At 40.0% G+C, this 17,545-nt stretch overlaps 2 protein-coding genes across 2 annotated transcripts; one reads left to right on the plus strand and one right to left on the minus strand.

Annotated features, from left to right (window-relative positions):
• The first annotated feature begins 123 nt into the window (after nucleotides 1–123).
• Nucleotides 124–7,351, plus strand: mto1 (mitochondrial tRNA translation optimization 1). The gene is made up of 13 exons (XM_037755788.1): nucleotides 124–281; nucleotides 1,641–1,843; nucleotides 1,962–2,161; nucleotides 2,268–2,385; nucleotides 3,392–3,690; nucleotides 3,872–3,984; nucleotides 4,113–4,303; nucleotides 5,629–5,759; nucleotides 5,935–6,139; nucleotides 6,260–6,431; nucleotides 6,558–6,667; nucleotides 6,820–6,977; nucleotides 7,086–7,351. Exons 2-13 carry the CDS (start codon nucleotides 1,654–1,656, stop codon nucleotides 7,254–7,256), a joined length of 2,058 nt encoding a protein of 685 aa, XP_037611716.1. The 5' UTR covers nucleotides 124–281; nucleotides 1,641–1,653; the 3' UTR covers nucleotides 7,257–7,351.
• A 58-nt stretch (nucleotides 7,352–7,409) lies between these two features.
• On the minus strand, nucleotides 7,410–15,586 carry LOC119479822 (tectonic-3-like). Its single transcript, XM_037755789.1, has 15 exons — nucleotides 15,062–15,586; nucleotides 14,846–14,941; nucleotides 12,453–12,567; nucleotides 12,270–12,367; nucleotides 11,999–12,111; nucleotides 11,742–11,850; nucleotides 10,482–10,594; nucleotides 10,334–10,372; nucleotides 9,635–9,709; nucleotides 9,427–9,546; nucleotides 9,242–9,340; nucleotides 9,045–9,148; nucleotides 8,713–8,860; nucleotides 7,834–7,968; nucleotides 7,410–7,734 (listed from the first exon to the last, which is right to left on the minus strand). The coding sequence occupies exons 1-15, from the start codon at nucleotides 15,288–15,290 to the stop codon at nucleotides 7,489–7,491; spliced, it is 1,839 nt and encodes a 612-aa protein (XP_037611717.1). The 5' UTR covers nucleotides 15,291–15,586; the 3' UTR covers nucleotides 7,410–7,488.
• Between the last annotated feature and the right edge of the window lie 1,959 nt (nucleotides 15,587–17,545).

Below are 17,545 nucleotides of genomic sequence, written 5' to 3' on the forward strand. Positions count from 1 at the left end.
TATATATCTTGCTTCGTGTTTTAATTGCATTAATCAATGACTTATAAGGACAGCCCAATGCCTGGGCAAACCCACTTGAACTAGTGGAACAACTTTGTCAGTGCGCCTATACACCAGTCATTACGACTGTAAGCTGCAGACAGCATGGCAGCCTCCATACAGAGCGTTTGTGTAACATAGCTTTTCTCCAAGGATCTTCATCTCTCCTTGAATCTTAGTGTCTTCCGACATCATTTTGGATAGTAAACAAAAGACCTCCTTCATCTTCTGCCAAAGAATCTGTAAGTGCCTTTAATACTCGAGGTGATTTGGTAGTTGCATAGTGGACCTATAAATAGGCAGGCTACAAATCAAATACAGAAGTTAGGTGTTTGTAGGCATACATAATGAACTTATTTGTCAAAGATAAATGTAAATTATGTCTCTAAGGGGTATGTACATGCTGTGCTATTTATAGATCTGATAGATCAACACTTTACAGGTTGGCCCAAAGCTTTTGGGTGGATTGTAAATTATTCTAGCATTTATTTTATGTGAAAATCTGTGTTTTTAATTAGGGATGCACTGATACTACTACTACTACTACTACAATGCTGGATTGGATATCGGGCCGATACTGACTCAAATAACTGGACTGGTTTATCAGTGACAATGGGGCCGATCTATTCAGTTCAATTCTATGTTTATATAATACAGTATTATATACTGGAATTTTTAATTCCTGTTTAAGTTTTGACCAATTTGTTGCTCCATTACAAAGGTTTACACTTACACTATTTCCTGTTCATTTTGAAGATTTTTCTACCAAGTTGCTGGTGCACAATTTCTTATTTTAATAAACAATTAACTAAATAAAAAGAAAAGAAAAACAGGGGCAGGGAGTGCAGAGCAATCACGGGTTACAACAAACATTTTAACTTATATTATCGACTGACAGAAGTCGCACAAAAATATTATTATTTTTCCTTTCCTTCTTTGTATCGTCACGTTATGTGTGTGTACATGTATGTATAATTAAAAATAATAATAATAAATAATTAAATAATAAATGTAATTCTATGTATTTATTAGTCACATTTTGTTTCACAAAGTTAGGAAAGCAATATTTAAGTAAAGCCTGATGTTGCCTTACACATAAAAGGATGATCCCAGTGACTTCCACACAGTGAGGCATACAGCTTGTTGATTAAACACTGGTAATGGATCTGTACTCGGCATCGGCCGATACCCAAAGCCCAGGTATCGGTATCGGGACTGAAAAAGTTGGATTAGTGCATTCTTAGTTTTAATGTCAAAAGGTCACCCCTAAAAGCTTGAAAGGTGTAAGTATTGTCATTCTTAGAGAACTATGGTTCAAATGCATGCCAATTACAGGGGATTTCAATAGCGACAAGTTTTCATAAATAAAAAATGAAATGAATTAATAAGAGGAAATTAAATTATAGCAGAAATGCAAGGAAATTTAGCAGTAGTATATTAAGTAGTTAGATCAGCTTAAATATCAAAATAATTTTATATGGAGCAATATTCTTTTTAAGTATCAAGTAACTAAAGATTAAAGCACTTTCGTCCTCACTCTGTACCACTAAAAAAAGGTAATCGTGTCCACATTTTCTGACTATCTAACCTTCACTCTACAGGTTTGCATCCCACATGTTGACAAAGAAGCTTCCCCCCTTGCAGAGTTTCCTCTCACTGGTTTCCAGACGTGCCAGTCACCTTGCCCGACAGCAGTATGATGTCATTGTTGTGGGTGGAGGTCACGCAGGGACCGAGGCGGCGGCGGCAGCAGCCAGAGTGGGAGCGGAGACACTACTGGTCACACAGAAAATACAAACCATTGGTGAGAGAAACAGCCAGTTCCTTCTTTACAAAAAGCTGATTTCCCTCTATCAATTTTTTTATTTGATTGAGTATTTTTCACTAAGACGCACTCCCTTCTCCCATCACATCCTCCCCAGGTGCCCTGTCCTGTAACCCGTCTCTGGGAGGAGTAGGGAAGGGCCACCTTGTGAAGGAGGTAGATGCTCTGGATGGGCTGTGTGGTCGAGCAGGAGACTGGGCTGGGATCCATTTCTCCATCCTGAATCGTAGAAAAGGCCCCGCCGTGTGGGGCCCGAGGGCCCAGCTGGACCGGCAACGCTACCGCGAATTTATTCAGGTGTCTTATACACAGATTTCTGACAGGTTTCATTTCCTGTGTTTAGTCTAACAGATTTTTTTGGCTGTGAATGAATGAATTAACTATGTGGCTGTTTCTCATCCAGTCTGAGCTGCTGTCCACTCCCAGGCTGACGGTGGTGGAGGGCTCAGTGGAGGAGCTGCTGGTGTCAGAACCAAACCCAGAGGAGCCTGGACACCACAGAGTCACTGGGATACGTCTGGGTAGGGAGCAAATGTTTACCATAGCTACTTTTATCCTATTACGATCAGTTCTTAAAAAATGATGGCAAGTTTGTCTTTACTTATTAATCAGCTTAGTAGGAAACCAACCTGTAGTAAATTATACCACTCTATAAGTAGTAGTAAAAACTTTATTTGGTCTCTTGGGAAACCTAAACAGCTGATGGCACATACTGTATATTGAATGTACTATCACTGTGGTCAGAAGATTATCAAAAATATAAAGCAACAGTGATTAATAGACACTTTTACTTTGATTTAAATTTCTACATTATGTTTTTGTAATATTTTTTGAAGTGTCATCAACACATTTCATTTTTTTTTGTCCTCGTTAAATTGTATCATCAAATCCAGATAATCTTTTATTTATTCTTTTTTTAATATTATTTACTCTGCATTTTTTTCTGAGCAATTTTCTTCATGAGTAGATTAGTAGAGATAAGCTGGAGTTCCTTCGACATCTGATCTCGAACAAATGCACCAACCAGTAAAATGCACTTCCATTTTTGCAAAATCACTTTCAAAATGTTCTAATTTGAAGTGGCAATCCTTAAGGTTTCGGTCCTGGTTGATGTAGAATTTCTATCTGAGTGAAAATTGTGCTTAGAATTTAGCAGTCTGGAGTCTTTTTGTTGATATATGAGCATAGAAATAGAATAGAAAAATTCAATTTCTATGTACATGAGCTACAAGTTTTCAGAATTATATGCATACTTCTATTTTTTGTGTGTATACAACAGCATTTTTTTTCAAGAATGTCACCGCAGACACCCAGTTCATAATACTGCAAATATATAAATGTTGCAATACTTTCATCAGTGGGCCATATAGGCTCAATCAGCATTGTGTTACCTCATTTGGCTACAGATAGTGACTTAACAGACATTTATTTAAATTAAAATGTTTGAGATTGCCACTTTAAGTTACATTAAAAAAAGTAGTCTGTTATGAGTTTATGATTTTTGCACTTTCTTTGATATCGTCTCAGCGAATGAAAGCGGCCCTATCTCAGCCAGCTCAGTGGTTCTGACTACTGGTACCTTCTTGTCTGGCTCCCTCTTCTTGGGCCAAAGCACGTCCCCCGGGGGTCGGATTGGAGACGCTCCATCGAGTGCCGGGCTGTCCCACACACTGAGGGAGAGGTTGGGGCTGAGGATCGGCAGACTGAGGACTGGTACCCCTCCCAGGATTGTGAAGGATTCGGTAGACCTTTCCCTGGCCAACATTCACCCCCCTGACAGTCAGCCAACTCCATTCAGCTTCCTTAATACAAACACACGCTGCAAGGTAAAGTTTAAATTTAGTTTTAACTAATTGATTGAATAGTTTTTTCAGCATTAGTATTAAAGGAAAAGCTTCATAATTTCAGTAGTGTAGAAGATCTAAAAAAAAAAAAAAAAATGCTGTCTATAAAATATTGTTTAGTCAACAAAAGTAATTTTTTAAATTTTTACTTACACTTGTTCAGCCTGAAGAGCAGCTGCCTTGCTACCTGACCCATACTACTCCTGGTGTAGAGAGAGTGGTGAGGGAGAGTCTTCATCTCAACTGTCACATACAGGAAGATGCCAAGGGCCCCAGGTATACACACACACACACACACACACACACACACACACACACACACACACACACACACACACACACACTCATTGTACACAGTGTGTACAATGAGTGTGTGATAACTCTCGTCTTCGTCTCTCTCACAGATACTGCCCCTCCATTGAGTCGCGAGTGCTTCGCTTCCCAGGCCGACGGCACCAGGTGTGGCTAGAGCCTGAGGGCCTGACCTCTGACCTTTTGTACCCTCAGGGTCTGTCCATGACCATGCCCCCTGACGTGCAGCTCCGCCTCATCAGAGAAATCCCTCCCCTGCACAGAGCTGAGATCCACACGCCTGGTATGCTGCCGTTTGATCTGCACAGTAACATTTGATTTACGGTACATCTAAAAGTCAGTTACAATAGAGCGCTGCAGGAATGAGTCATAAAACCTGGAAATGAGGTCGCATTTAAGCACTTTTTAGGTTTAAGTTCCCTCATCTGGAAGTCTATGGGTTTTTTGAATGGGTTTTTAGTTAGATGCCTGAAATAAGTTCTGTGGTTAACACAAGTTTAAGAGATTTGAACGTTTTGTTCTACGATATAAAATATGTCAGTAAATATCCCACTCGTGAATGTTGAAGCTTTTATGTAAAAGGCAGTTGTTAACAAGTGGCTGAATGAGACTACAAAACATCACGCCAACTCGTCCTCCTTTAGTTTAGTGGTGGCGACATGAAGTCATGCACCCGTGGTGTAATTTGTTTATAGCCTAACGTTAGCGTTTTACTTCTTCTTTTTTACTTCTTTTATTTCTTACTGCCCCAATAACATAATCCAATGTAAAGTTCTTAACATTCTATCAGATACAAACTGCACAAAGTTAAGTTTATTCTGATAAGAAATGTTGTTATTGTTGTTATTCATATAATATATCATGTTAAAGCTCTTTTTGTGCTCTTTATCGTACTATCCATGGGCACATCAGATCAATATGAAGTTAGTTATAAGGGCATTTGCAGAGGCATTCAGAATTTGCCCTATTGCAACGTTTGAGGTCAAAGGTCAAATTCTGTTGTCCTAAGTGTCGAGAAAATGTGACTGATAGGTAGATTATAGTTTAAGCTTTACAATGATATATGACTTCATGATATTGTGTGTAGGTTACCCTCCTTTATACTGTATGTACGTACATGTATTTGTAAAATGGCACAAAAAGATGGAATATTTGAATGATGGAGGGATGAAAAAAGGAGTGATAGCACATAGAAAGCTACCATTGCTGCAATGCTATCATGCGTTTTCCAACACTAGGGACATAGACCTTAAAAAAAAAATCACCATGAGACTTGGTCCCTCCAAATTTGCATGACGGACAAATTTTGGGGGTTGGGCTCATGGACTATTCTGCTGAATGCATTCACACTTCAAAAATCATAAGTGGTGTTCATTTGTGAAGATTATCTTGCTGAACAAAATGTGTAAGTATCATAAACGTTTGTTCGCCACGGAGCTTATTTTCAGCAATAATCCAAAACCCAATGGAAAAATCCCATTGTCTTTTTGTCAAGGGAACTAGCGTAATGCCAACTTCCTGCTTGGCCTACAAAAATACGTCATCCCTGGAGCACTCTATGATACAGCATGTCTACTGTGTTGCCTGAATGTTCCTTATATTTTCCAGGTTATGGTGTGCAGTATGACTTTGTGTGTCCCACTCAGCTGAGCCCTGCCCTGCAGGTGAAAAGCACCCAGGGTCTTTTTCTGGCCGGTCAGATTAATGGAACAACCGGGTACGAGGAGGCTGCTGCACAGGTAGTTTGTCTGTTCACTATATTCAGCAATTAAGGCTCCATACAATTATTGTGGGTAGTAAAACATGTAGCGATGTCACACAATGCTTGGCGGCACAGAGGATCTAGTTTGTGTACTAATTAGGAATGCACAGTGCTTTATACTCACACAAGTACTCTTGTTGGTGTCTGTGAAGGGCCTGTGGGCGGGGGTGAACGCTGGCCGTTGGGCGCTCTCCATGCCGGCAGTGGCATTGTCTCGGACAGAGAGTTATATCGGAGTTCTCATTGATGATCTGGTGAGTCGAGGCGTTACAGAGCCGTACCGGATGTTCACCAGCCGGGCCGAGTATCGAACCTCTCTAAGGCCGGACAACGCTGACCTCCGCCTCACTCTGAAAGGTAGGCAGAGTGTCTGGGACACATTATCAGGATGTGAGACAATCTGAGGGGTCCCACAAGTTGTTCTACTTTGTGTCTTTTAGTTTTTTTTCTCCTCTCATAAACGTTTTCCTCTGCTAGGGTTCGAGGAGGTCGGATGTGTGTCCACTTTGCGCTACCAGGAGGCTGTGAGAGTGAGGGACAGTCTGCAGGATGCACTGGCAGCGCTTCAGGCTCTCGCTCTGTCCACCCACACCTGGAGAAAAAAGCTGCCCGACATGCAAATGAGTGAGGGCAAGAACGCCGTACTGACGTGAGTGACAAAAATATGTGGAATCACCAGTGCAATGAGCCAAATACGTCTGACATTTCATCTCAAGATACAGTCAAAAGGGGTCGACTTCTGGTCCTGACTGTTACTTTGTGGCTTCTTTTTCAGCGGTAATGACGTGCTGCAGTACAACAATGTGTCCTTTGAAATGTTGGCATCTGCCTTCCCAGAGTGCCTTTCACCTCACATGGAATTCGCACAAAGACTCAAGATAGAGGGTAAAAGCTGATTTTGGCATTTTGAGGCAATAGGGAAGGGGAGTCTTGTCTTTGTGGCTCAGTTATCCTTCTCCTCTGCCTCAAATGTGTTCTTTTAAGCAACCATAACATAGTTCATTCCTTCTCAATAAGACATCTCTCCTGTTATTTAGCGGTGTACAGGCCTCACTGTAACCTACAGAAGAAAGAGATTGAGAGAATTCAGAAAGAGGAGAACATGTCTCTCCCACAGGACATAGACTATTTCTCTCTGCCGGTGTCTCTGTCTCAGGAAGTCAGAGAGATTTTGGACAGAGTTCGACCCAGCACTGTGAGTATAGTGTATTTAAGAACCAGAAAATGGTCGACTCAGCTAAATGAAATTAACTTTTGTGCGGTTACATATAATATGCAACTAATACCATGCTTTATCCTCCAGCTGGGTGCTGCTACACGTTTGCAAGGTATAACTCCAGCTGCAATCGTCCATCTCCTCAATTATGTACGCCAAGCGGCACGAAAGGAGAGAAGAACGCACAGAAACCAACCAGACCAAAAGGAGGAGAAAGAAGAGGAGCTGTGTGCAAGGAATGCCTCTTTACCTCAGTGAAATGATGACTCGTAAATAAATGTCTTGTAAAAATGTATGTATTCCTGAAAATGTACAAAAGAATAAATTACGGTATTTGTTTATGTTTCACTTGGGATGGATATCTCTTCTCATTGTACAAAAGCATAACAAAATAAATTTACATAGTAAACATTCTTTCATATACAACTATTCACTCAAGTTAAGAAGCCCTCAAAGCTTCCTCCTAACTGCTCCGCCGTTACCTATCCGACTACCGAGTGAAGAATTCTAATCCTGTTAGTAACATTACTGTGAACGGCATTAAACTCCATGTGACCTTCTCAGTGACACCGCCGTTAATGACAATGTGCCCGTCCAGCTCAGCAGCGCCTCTAGTGAAGAAGCCAAATGGAAACTTCCAGTTAGGCTGGGGCGAGCCCCTCGGGGGTTCTGGGTAAACTGTAGTGTCAACAAACGTCACCTCAGTGGTCAGAGCGATAGGGGACGACGTAGGACACTGAAAAAAGACGAGAGGAGAGTATTTTGGACTTTGTATTATTGAGATTCTGTGTGTTGTTTGATGCTGGCCTCCCAGTGTGAGAGTTTATGTGCCTACCTTGAAAAGTTGACACTGGAAAAGGTATTTGGCCCCCAGGATGTAGTTCTGGGGAAGGTCTAAGAGACCCTGTCGGGCCCACAGTACTCGGATAGAGAGAGAGTTGGGGAGGACACAGCCTAATTCACATGTTTCCTGTGAGAGAGAAAAAAACAAATTACTATAAATACACAAGGTTATATATTAAAATCACAGGCACACAATGTGAAGTTTCAGATAATCTAAAAACATAACAATCAAATTTATTACACTTTCCTAGCGCGTAGAGACCCCCATAGACCCGTTTTTGAGAATTGATTAAAATGATCAGTAATCCTCCAAAATACCACATTAAGACACCACTTGAGGAACATCATAGAAAAAGCCATGTTCTGATTTTGTATCAAAAACTCTTGACATTTGGAGATTTTTGCAAGAATTGCATTTTTTGGCAATTGAATGGTGAGCACTTCTGTTCTGGAAACTGCTCAGAAACCCCTTTATTGTCTGTTTACCTAGAAAAAATCCATCCTCTGAATGCCCTAGGTCTCTAATTTGTGGTTGTAAAGTTTCATGAGGCTGTGATTATCCTAGAGGTCACCACAGGTAATTTTATACAGTGAGGTCAAGTTTAAAAAAATAGTCTCACTACAATGAAATGGCTACTATGGGGACTAAAATCATCGCCAAAATTTAGCCCAACTTTGGAGCGTCATTTAGCCTCCTCTCGACATGCTAACATGACATGGTTGGTAACAGTGGATTTATAGGTTTTCTAGTTTCATATGAAACCTTCTCTGTAGCTCTTAAACTGAGCCTGCTACAGCCTCTGAAAGACAGTGAAGTCTGTCAGGCTCGCCGGAGGGTTTTAAATACTTTGAATTCCTGATTCAGCTGTACCTCCAGGCTGACAGGACACTCCTGGGTGAGGACTCTCGTCCAGTTCGGTTGGGAGCCAGAGTTCATGGCGATCACATCAGGAGCAGCAAGTCCCTGCAAGATCCCGTAAATCTGGGAATTCAGCTCTGAACAGTTACTAGATGGGGAACTAAACAGCACAAAGAGAGAGTGAAATGACACGTGAATATTGAATTAAAAAAACTCACTATTGCATCATTATAATAATAATAATAATACTGGGACTCATATTCAGCAACTCCACCACTATTATTCATGTAAGAAACATCAGTTTAAACTAGATGATAGAGGCGAAGCAAAAATAGTGTACTCACCTGAATGTGCAGCCGGTGACGGTGTTGTGTGTGAAGAGGATGGGTGCTCGTCTGCGGGGGTTAGAGGAACACTCCCCACCTTGTGACACCCCCAGTGCGGTCAGCTAACCCAGCGTCAAGGAACAATAATGCATGATTGACCCAAAGCTAGCTGGATAAATGAAACAATAACTTGTTTATGATGTTTGTGAGGATACAGGCATCACTTCTCCATCAAAGCGACCAATGACGGGAGATCCCACTCCAAGTCCGACAGCAGGGATCGATCCTCCTGGAGTGGGACTGGGTGTTGCCAGCTGGAAGAGAGAAATGGACCGTCAATTAATCTTAGAGTTTAAATCCAGTTCATTTAGTGATGAAATCTGTGGCTTTAACAGGCTACCTGAAACTGTACAGAGTACGTCTGCAACAGCAACTGATTTGGATCCACATCAGCTAAGACTACGTTCACTGTTGCATACATGAGTTCCCCTCTGCCCGTGTATCCTATGACAAACTCCACCTACGGGAGAATCAGGAAAAGGAAAATTAAGTTTGACGAATTTGTGATTTAGGAAAAAGAAAAAAATCACAAATTTTCATCTACTCACATTTTTCACCACATTGACGCAGAAGTTGTTTTGTACACTTGGTGCAGGCCAGTTAGACAGTGGAGTAACTGGGATCTGAAACAAGAGTTAGTGCAGTGCCTTACTTTGGAAGTAAAACACGTCTTTTCAAAATTCATACATGTTATTCCTATGGTCTAAGACAATCCAAAAAATATTATTAAACATGAACAACTCCCTACCAAATCCAAAAACTAGAGTGCTAAAACTGAAACTAGTGATGTCATAGGCTATAAAGTGTGGAACTGCTCCATAGACAATGAATGGGGAGAGATGACATACTGTAGATGACACTCAGATTTTTGTGGTATTCCCCTTTAAATTGCATTAATTCTTAGTGTAAAAATAATAATTTGTATTGCACAAACTGTACCTTTACAGTCTGATAACTTACTTTAAAAAAAATCCACACTCAATAGGCCATACTTGTTAGTTGACGACACCTAACAAGTTAATTATTTATGCTAAAGATTCAGTTTTTTTGTAGATACAGTTTAAGGGATGTTGTTTCACTCCAAGACTTGAAATAAAAGAAAAGAAAACCCCAAATGCTAGCGTTGGCAGCTGATTTCATAGACTGACTGTAGATAAACTTGTGCAGAGGCATGTGAAGTGCAAAATGAAAGTGTCTCTGCTGACACCATGTATGGCTTTGAACTGTATGTACAATCAGCAACTTACCAGAAAGTCTGACACGTGTGCCATCTCCACTATTGGAATCTGTAATAAAAAATATTGATGTTAGCCTATCTGCTCATTCTCCTGTGACATTCTCACCAGTAACTGTTTACATACAGTAAAAGCATTTAGTGCATGCGGACTTGCTGACCTTGATCAGGCTCAGATCAGAGAAGTAGGAGCGGGCGTTGAAATGTGGATCCGTGGTGCACGACTGAGGAGTCAACATGCGGGTACAAGACAGAGACACAGACCTCAAGAACTCTGCAAGCAGAGGAAAACAAAAGTTATTTAGAAAAAAATAGTTAAATATACAAAAGAAAATGCCTGCAGATTCAGTCCGAGCTTGGTCATTTGGGAGGCAATTACTATCAACTGTAGTGAGAGTACTTCAGGGACTGTTGGAAATCCTTATGGGAGATAAAGGGGTCTTCTGGGAAAATATGATTTTATGTAATTTTGCTGTTACTGGTGCTCAGAGAGAGTGACACGAGAAAGACTGCTCATCCTGAAAAGAGGAAGTCCTTCACACAAAACTTTGGCATCATTGGACAAAAAATCCATAATAACCTTCCAGCATAATGTAATTTAAGTGCTCTGAGAGAAAACTAGACTTCTGCACCTCCTCATGGTTTTCAGGCTTTAAAAAATCTAGCCAGTGACAAGAGACTTTGGCCAATCACAGGTCATTTCAAAGAGAGAGGCTGTTCATTCAATGGGAGCAGCTGTAAATCACTTGCGTACTCCGATCGAATGGTCAAACTAGGCAGCGTTGATCAAATATGAATCAATATTCTGTTACTGTAATGCCTATTTCTCCCCTCAAATGTTGTCAGAAACATCTTGTACTGTACTGTTTAGCTGTAAAATGAGAAAGTGTGCGCCGGCTGGTGGGTGATGCTTGGTATTTCCTCAATTGATCTCAACATGGCTGCCGGGTCACAAACTTTCTCATTTTACAGCTAAACAGTACACTACAAGATGTTTCTGAAAACACTTGAGTCAAGAAATAGGCATTACAGTAACAGAATATTGATTCATATTTCAGCGCTGCCTAGTTTGACCGTTTGATCAGAGTTTGCGAGTGATTGACAGCTGCTCAGAGACGGCAGGCTCCGGATTGGCTCTGATTGGTTGTTTTCCTCCGGTCTGTGAAATCTTGCAGATGCTGTTAGGAGCAAGGCAGGACACAGAGGCACATGATTTTTTTCAGAATACTTGTCTCATGCACTACTGTCAGGATATAGTGACTGTTTTATAAAAATAACTTATTTTAATCATATTTGCTCCATTTCTACCTATTGCTGCTTCAACCCAGATGGCAGGTCTGGACTTGAAAACCTTTTGGGGAAACTATGCTACACTGCGACAAACAACAGTTTAACATACTTCTCACTTGGTGTGAACTTACTTGCAGGGTTGCGGTCGATACAGAACGCAGCAGCAGCCCCTGGAGACGGCTGACGGAGGAGACCCTGCACGGCCGAGTTGGAGTAATACGTCTGGATGACATCATCGACCTACAAAAATAAAAGACTCTTAGTCTTTTATGCATTTCGTTTATTAAAGATATACTCTCCGATTCAGTTTTAGAACTGTCTAAAAGTGTATTACTTTTGATACTTTAGATACAATATTGTGAACAGGAAAACATCATTATCTGTTTACTCTGTAGAAATCTCTGCTGTGGCGGCTGCTTGTAGGTGCTGGTGGTGAGAAGTGGTACGAGTCCCCTAAAGCTGGATACTGAGGTAAAGCTGGGAGGGACTGGGGTGAATTATCTGTTGGGAGATGCAGATTTTTAACAGTATTAGTGGGGGATGCTTATATGTTGCTCACTGATAGACTCTTACGACATTAGCTGTAACATAACCAGGGATTTCTCTGGTGACGGCACCAATTAATTTTGAATGAATGTATTCTTATTACAGCTACTCACCTTCAGGCCGGACACAAAACAAGGAGTCAGTCACAGTGACGAGAGACAAATCCACGTTAGCTCTGAACATCAGCCATTTCTCAATGCAAACTCCTGATCTGTAATATAAAAAATACACTTGTTTAAATACTAAAAATATGTGCTTTATGTGCTGTAACTTTAGAGTATGTGCAGAAGACTTACATGGCTTTCTGTGGACATCCGGTGAAGACAGTGCTCAAGTTCGCAATACCACAATCAAATGTGTCACAACAGCAGCCAATGTCACAGAAATCAGGGGTTAAATCACAGAGACAACCTGGATAACGACAGAAAAGACTTGTGTTAGTTAGTCAGGACAACTTCAGGTCTTTGTTCCTTGATGGCACATAATAAAAGGTGATTTTCTATTTGATACAAATGTTGTATAATCCTGCAAAACACAATAAAAAAAAGGTTTAAACATAAAAGAAAAAAGGAAAGGACTTAGATCTAACTGCCAAGATGTTGAGTTGAAACTTTAATTAATACTAATATTTATTAAACAAGCTCTAACTAAGAGTCTCCCATTAGGATCTGAGATATTGTTAATTAATAGTTTTCTAGTTCAGCAGCTTTTACAGATTGCAACTGTCAGTAGGGATGCACCGATACCGATACCCCATCGGATCGATACTGACTCAAATAGCTGGATCGGATATCGGTGACATTGGAGCCAATCTATTAAATTCAATTTTATGTTTGTATACTATATACATTATATACTGGAATTATAATTCCTGTTTACATTTTGACCAATTTGTTGCTGCATTAAAAAGGTTAACACCTGAATTGTAATTCCTGTTAAATTGAAGATTTTTTACCAAGTTGCTGGAGTACTATTTATTATTTTAATAATAAATAACAATTCACTAAATTCATATCTATGTATTTATTGTTACATTTTGTTTTACAAAGTTAGGAAAGCAGTTTAAGTCATGTCTAATGTTGCCTCACACATAAAAGAATGATCCCAGTTGCCTCCACACAGTGCGGCATTCGGCTTATAAATTAAACACTGATATCGGATCAGTACTCGGTATCGGCTGATACCCAAAGCCCAGGTATCGCTATCGGTATCAGGACCAGGGAATGAAATTAGCACCTGCCACCTGCCAAATACAGGGGAAATGTTGGCTATAGCAGGTAGAAATTTCAGGTCACCTGCCACCATGGCAGATATGTTTCCTTATATTAAAATATCATTTTAAAAAGAAATTCCTAAATTTAAAATAGTCAGGGATTAAAGTTACATGATATATTCCATATTTATACTGTCTGGTACTGATTCAGTGTTTACAATTCTAAAACACTCTACATAGATTTCAGAAGTGGCAGACAAAAACATTTAGTGGCCGGTAGAAATGTTCAGTGACCTGCCACAGTGGTAGGTGAGGAAAAAACTTAATTTCAGACCCTGATCAGGACTGAAAAAGTTGAATCAGTGCAGCCCTAAGTCCCGGTGGCTGGAGACGTGTGTGAGAGATGTGTGAGAGTGTAAACATTAAGGTGAAGGTCACTTCAATTCCATTCAACTCAGGAAGCGACTCGCTGTGAACAGATGCTTCACGTGATCTCTCCTGATTTCAGTGGAATTGAACTGCATGCCGAGGAAGACTTTCTAATTTCCATCGAAACCGTTTCGGTAAATTTGGCACAATTTTAACTTAACTCAGAGGAAGACAACAGAATGTTTTTTACAGATTGTTTTCTATAAAAAAAGAGATATTTACTGATTATGTTTCTTGAAAGCTGTCTAAAAATGGTTTTTAAAAAGGACACAAATTAATATTGTAAACTATCACCCTTGATAACAAAAAAAGTTTGGGTCCCATGGCTTGCAGCTAGGAAGGGGCACCTAAAATAGTTAATAGGCAGCCATAGATCCTCAACACCTGCTGATTAATTTCTATTGGGCAACCACTGAGAGCCTCCTGACCTACTGCTGCACTGTGTTGTTTGCTAGCTGCACAGTAGAGGACAGGAAGGACCTGCAACGGCTGGTGAGGATGGCAGAAAAAGTGATTGGGACCACATTACCACCCCTCAGTGACCTATACGCTGGCCGGCTCTGCAAGAAAGCCAGCTGTATTTCTAAAGACCCCACCCACCCTGGACATGGACTGTTTACTCCCCTAGGGGATACAGGACAATTAAAACACAAACAAACAGACTACGAAATAGCTTTTACCCACAGGCAGTCAAGTGTGTAGAACCCCTCCCCACCCCCCAAGGCTGAGAACACTAGCTGCTGAACCATAATCATGGCACCTGCACTTTATGACCCCTTTATTTGTTTACTTTTTGATTTGAATGTTTTTATGTTTGCTTTTAATGTTTGCTCTTACTGCCAAGAGCTGCTAAACTGTTTCTCGTTGTTTTCAATGACAATGACAATAAAGTCTCTATATATAGATCTACAAAACTAAATTGGGTCTGGCTTGCATAAAAAGTGGGAGACACTTTGATGGATCATGTAGCACCTCTGTAACAAAAGACTGCTGCAGAGCGAATACATGACATGAAAAACCCCAAGAGACAGGTGTACTGAAAGTTACCCTCTGATATCACCAGAGGTTGGACGGTGGTTGCAGGGGGCGCTTCAGTGACCATAGAGGGAGCTTCAGACAGGGTGGAGTTCAGAGTGGAGTTCAGGGTGGAGTTCAGAGTGGAGTTCAGAGTGGAGTTCAGGGTGGAGTTCAGAGTGGAGTCCAGGGTGGAGTTCAGGGTGGAGTTCAGAGTGGAGTCCAGGGTGGAGTTCAGAGTGGAGTTCAAAGTGGAGTCCTGAGTGGGCACCAGAGTGGAGACCAGGGTGACCGCCTCAGTGGTGCCTACACTGGCGGAGTCCACGGCCACCGCACCGCCTGCGGCAGGGGTTGTTGAGCTGAAAGGCTCACCATTTACAGGGCTGGGAGTGACGCCTGGTTCTGTGGCTGCGTGAGCCAAACGTCCACACAAGACGATAAATATCTGGACTGAACGACACCACTGGCGGGGATTCATTTCGTCAAATAGACATGTGGTTTGGTCAATCCATGTGTTAGCAGTCCTAGCTAGGTTAGCTTATAGGATAGCAAGATAACTTTACAGTTAGCATTAGCTGGAATTATGTATTCTACGAGCTCGTTACAACTTAACACACATTACAATAAAATAAAACGACGTTTAAATTGAAGAAGCAAGTCAGAAAACGTTCTCCGTGGATACATTTAGCTAGTTAAACATGCTAGTACATGAATACACTGAAGCTTCTTGTTGTTGCCAAGGAAGTTGTCGTCAAGGAAGTTGTCACAGACGACTTCCGTTTCTAAGATAATACTACCGTAAAACATGTAAAAGAGAAGAAAGGTATTTTTTACCAACTTCTTCAGAGACACCCCAGACAAAAACATTGTTTTCATGCACTGATCAATTTTGAGATTTTTGGCTATTTTGCTTCCATAACATGTCTTCTTTCAGACTAGTGGAAAGAAAACATCCAAAACATTTATTTTACTACACTTTGTAGATTTATCCTAATTAACATAAAGTTAACATTAGATTATGACTCATTTACATATTCAAACATAAAATGTAGGAAAACCTGTTATACAAAAAAAAAGTAAGTAATCAACTGGGGAAGTTTCATGGTACCTGATTGTTTGCACACCCGGCAATATTTGCACTATCTGTTTATATCATGTTTATTTTTGTTTATAGCTTATATTGTATATTGGTAGAGATTAAATTGTTTAATTCTTATTTTATTCTAACGTTTTTATCTATTCTTTTGTTATTATTATACTGCTTATTTGCACCAACTAAACAAAAGCAAATTCCTATTGTATACCTCTTACACCTGGCAATAAACACAATTCTGATTCTGATTCTGATTCTGATTCTGATTCTGATGGTGATATCTAGTAGTTAAAATGTTTTACCTCATGTATGGACTTTTACAATACCTTTAATGGACATTTTCTCAAAATGATTTGCTCTGAGCCATAAATCTCCACTTCAGCAGCACTTACATACACCAATCTTTCCAGTTTCATTCCTATCTATATTCTGAAGGTTTTTTACCGTACAGTCTATGGTTTTCACCTAGGTTTTTTTCATATATCATTCATGGCCTGATTTTTTTAATTTATTTATTTATAATTTTTTTTGTCATTTCATTTTTATGGCTGTTGACAGTATTTTCTGATTTATGGAAAGATAATAAATAACAAATTCCTTCTGCAAAACCTTTGACTCTTATATGTCAACAAAATGAAACAAGAATTTTGAACCTGGCTTAGTAATAGTGTTTGATTTCAATTCAAACCTGATTTCTTTTTAGTTTTAGAGGGTATGATTTAAATTTGGTTTCATAGGCTATTTATTCTCATTATTATCTACCCAAGATCTTCCTCGTTGTCAGTATTTTGGTTCATTTTGTAAAAAGAAATTTAATGAAAACTTGAGCAAAGAGGTAAAAAAATTAAACACCAAAGTATGGTTTACATTGCGTACTACCTTGCCATTTGCAAGTGCCTTCCTCATTTCAAAAATCTGAACACTGGATAAGTGTTCAGATTTTTATTCTGGAAATGTATGCAAATTAGCACATATTTAATAAGATCATGTCTCACTTTTAATGCAAAAAATAATTGGCTTAATGTAAGTAATCAAGAGGGGGAGTTTCATGGTGATGTCTATTGATTAAATGTTTTACTCTATTCACCTGCAGTGTCTTCCTTTAAATTCATGTAATCATTCAGCAATGGTCTTCCCAGAAGTATGGGGTTATACTTACATATATGCCATTGCATTTACTGACATTTGACTTTGTACAATATTCCAAAATATATGGATTTTAAATTTATATCTGAGGTAAAGGCTGAGTTGAGCTGTTTCCACCTCACTCCTATTTATTTCCCCCAGCGACTTGTCTCCAGAATATCAACTTCAAATGCAATGTATGTCCACTAGCTGTTGCTAAAACTCTGTGTATTTTGTGCTTCTCAGCCCATATGCAGAGTTATCAAGTTTCACAGTACAATGCCAGCAACAAATGTCTCATCAGGTTACCAGTTCTCTCTATTGTTTGTGTAAATCCTGTCTTCATCTCTCTCACCTGATTGTGTGTAAAGATACTTGGCACGCAATGCCAAAGACAATCTGGTGAGTTACTTAGACTGTATGAATCTGGCCCAGCCTGAGCCTTGGGCTACATGCCCAAGTTCAAGCGAGCAGAGTGTAAATAGATTAAATCACATTCCTGAGTTACCTTCTAT

This window comes from Sebastes umbrosus, chromosome 20, assembly GCF_015220745.1.
Source record: "Sebastes umbrosus isolate fSebUmb1 chromosome 20, fSebUmb1.pri, whole genome shotgun sequence".
Lineage (NCBI taxonomy): Eukaryota > Metazoa > Chordata > Actinopteri > Perciformes > Sebastidae > Sebastes > Sebastes umbrosus.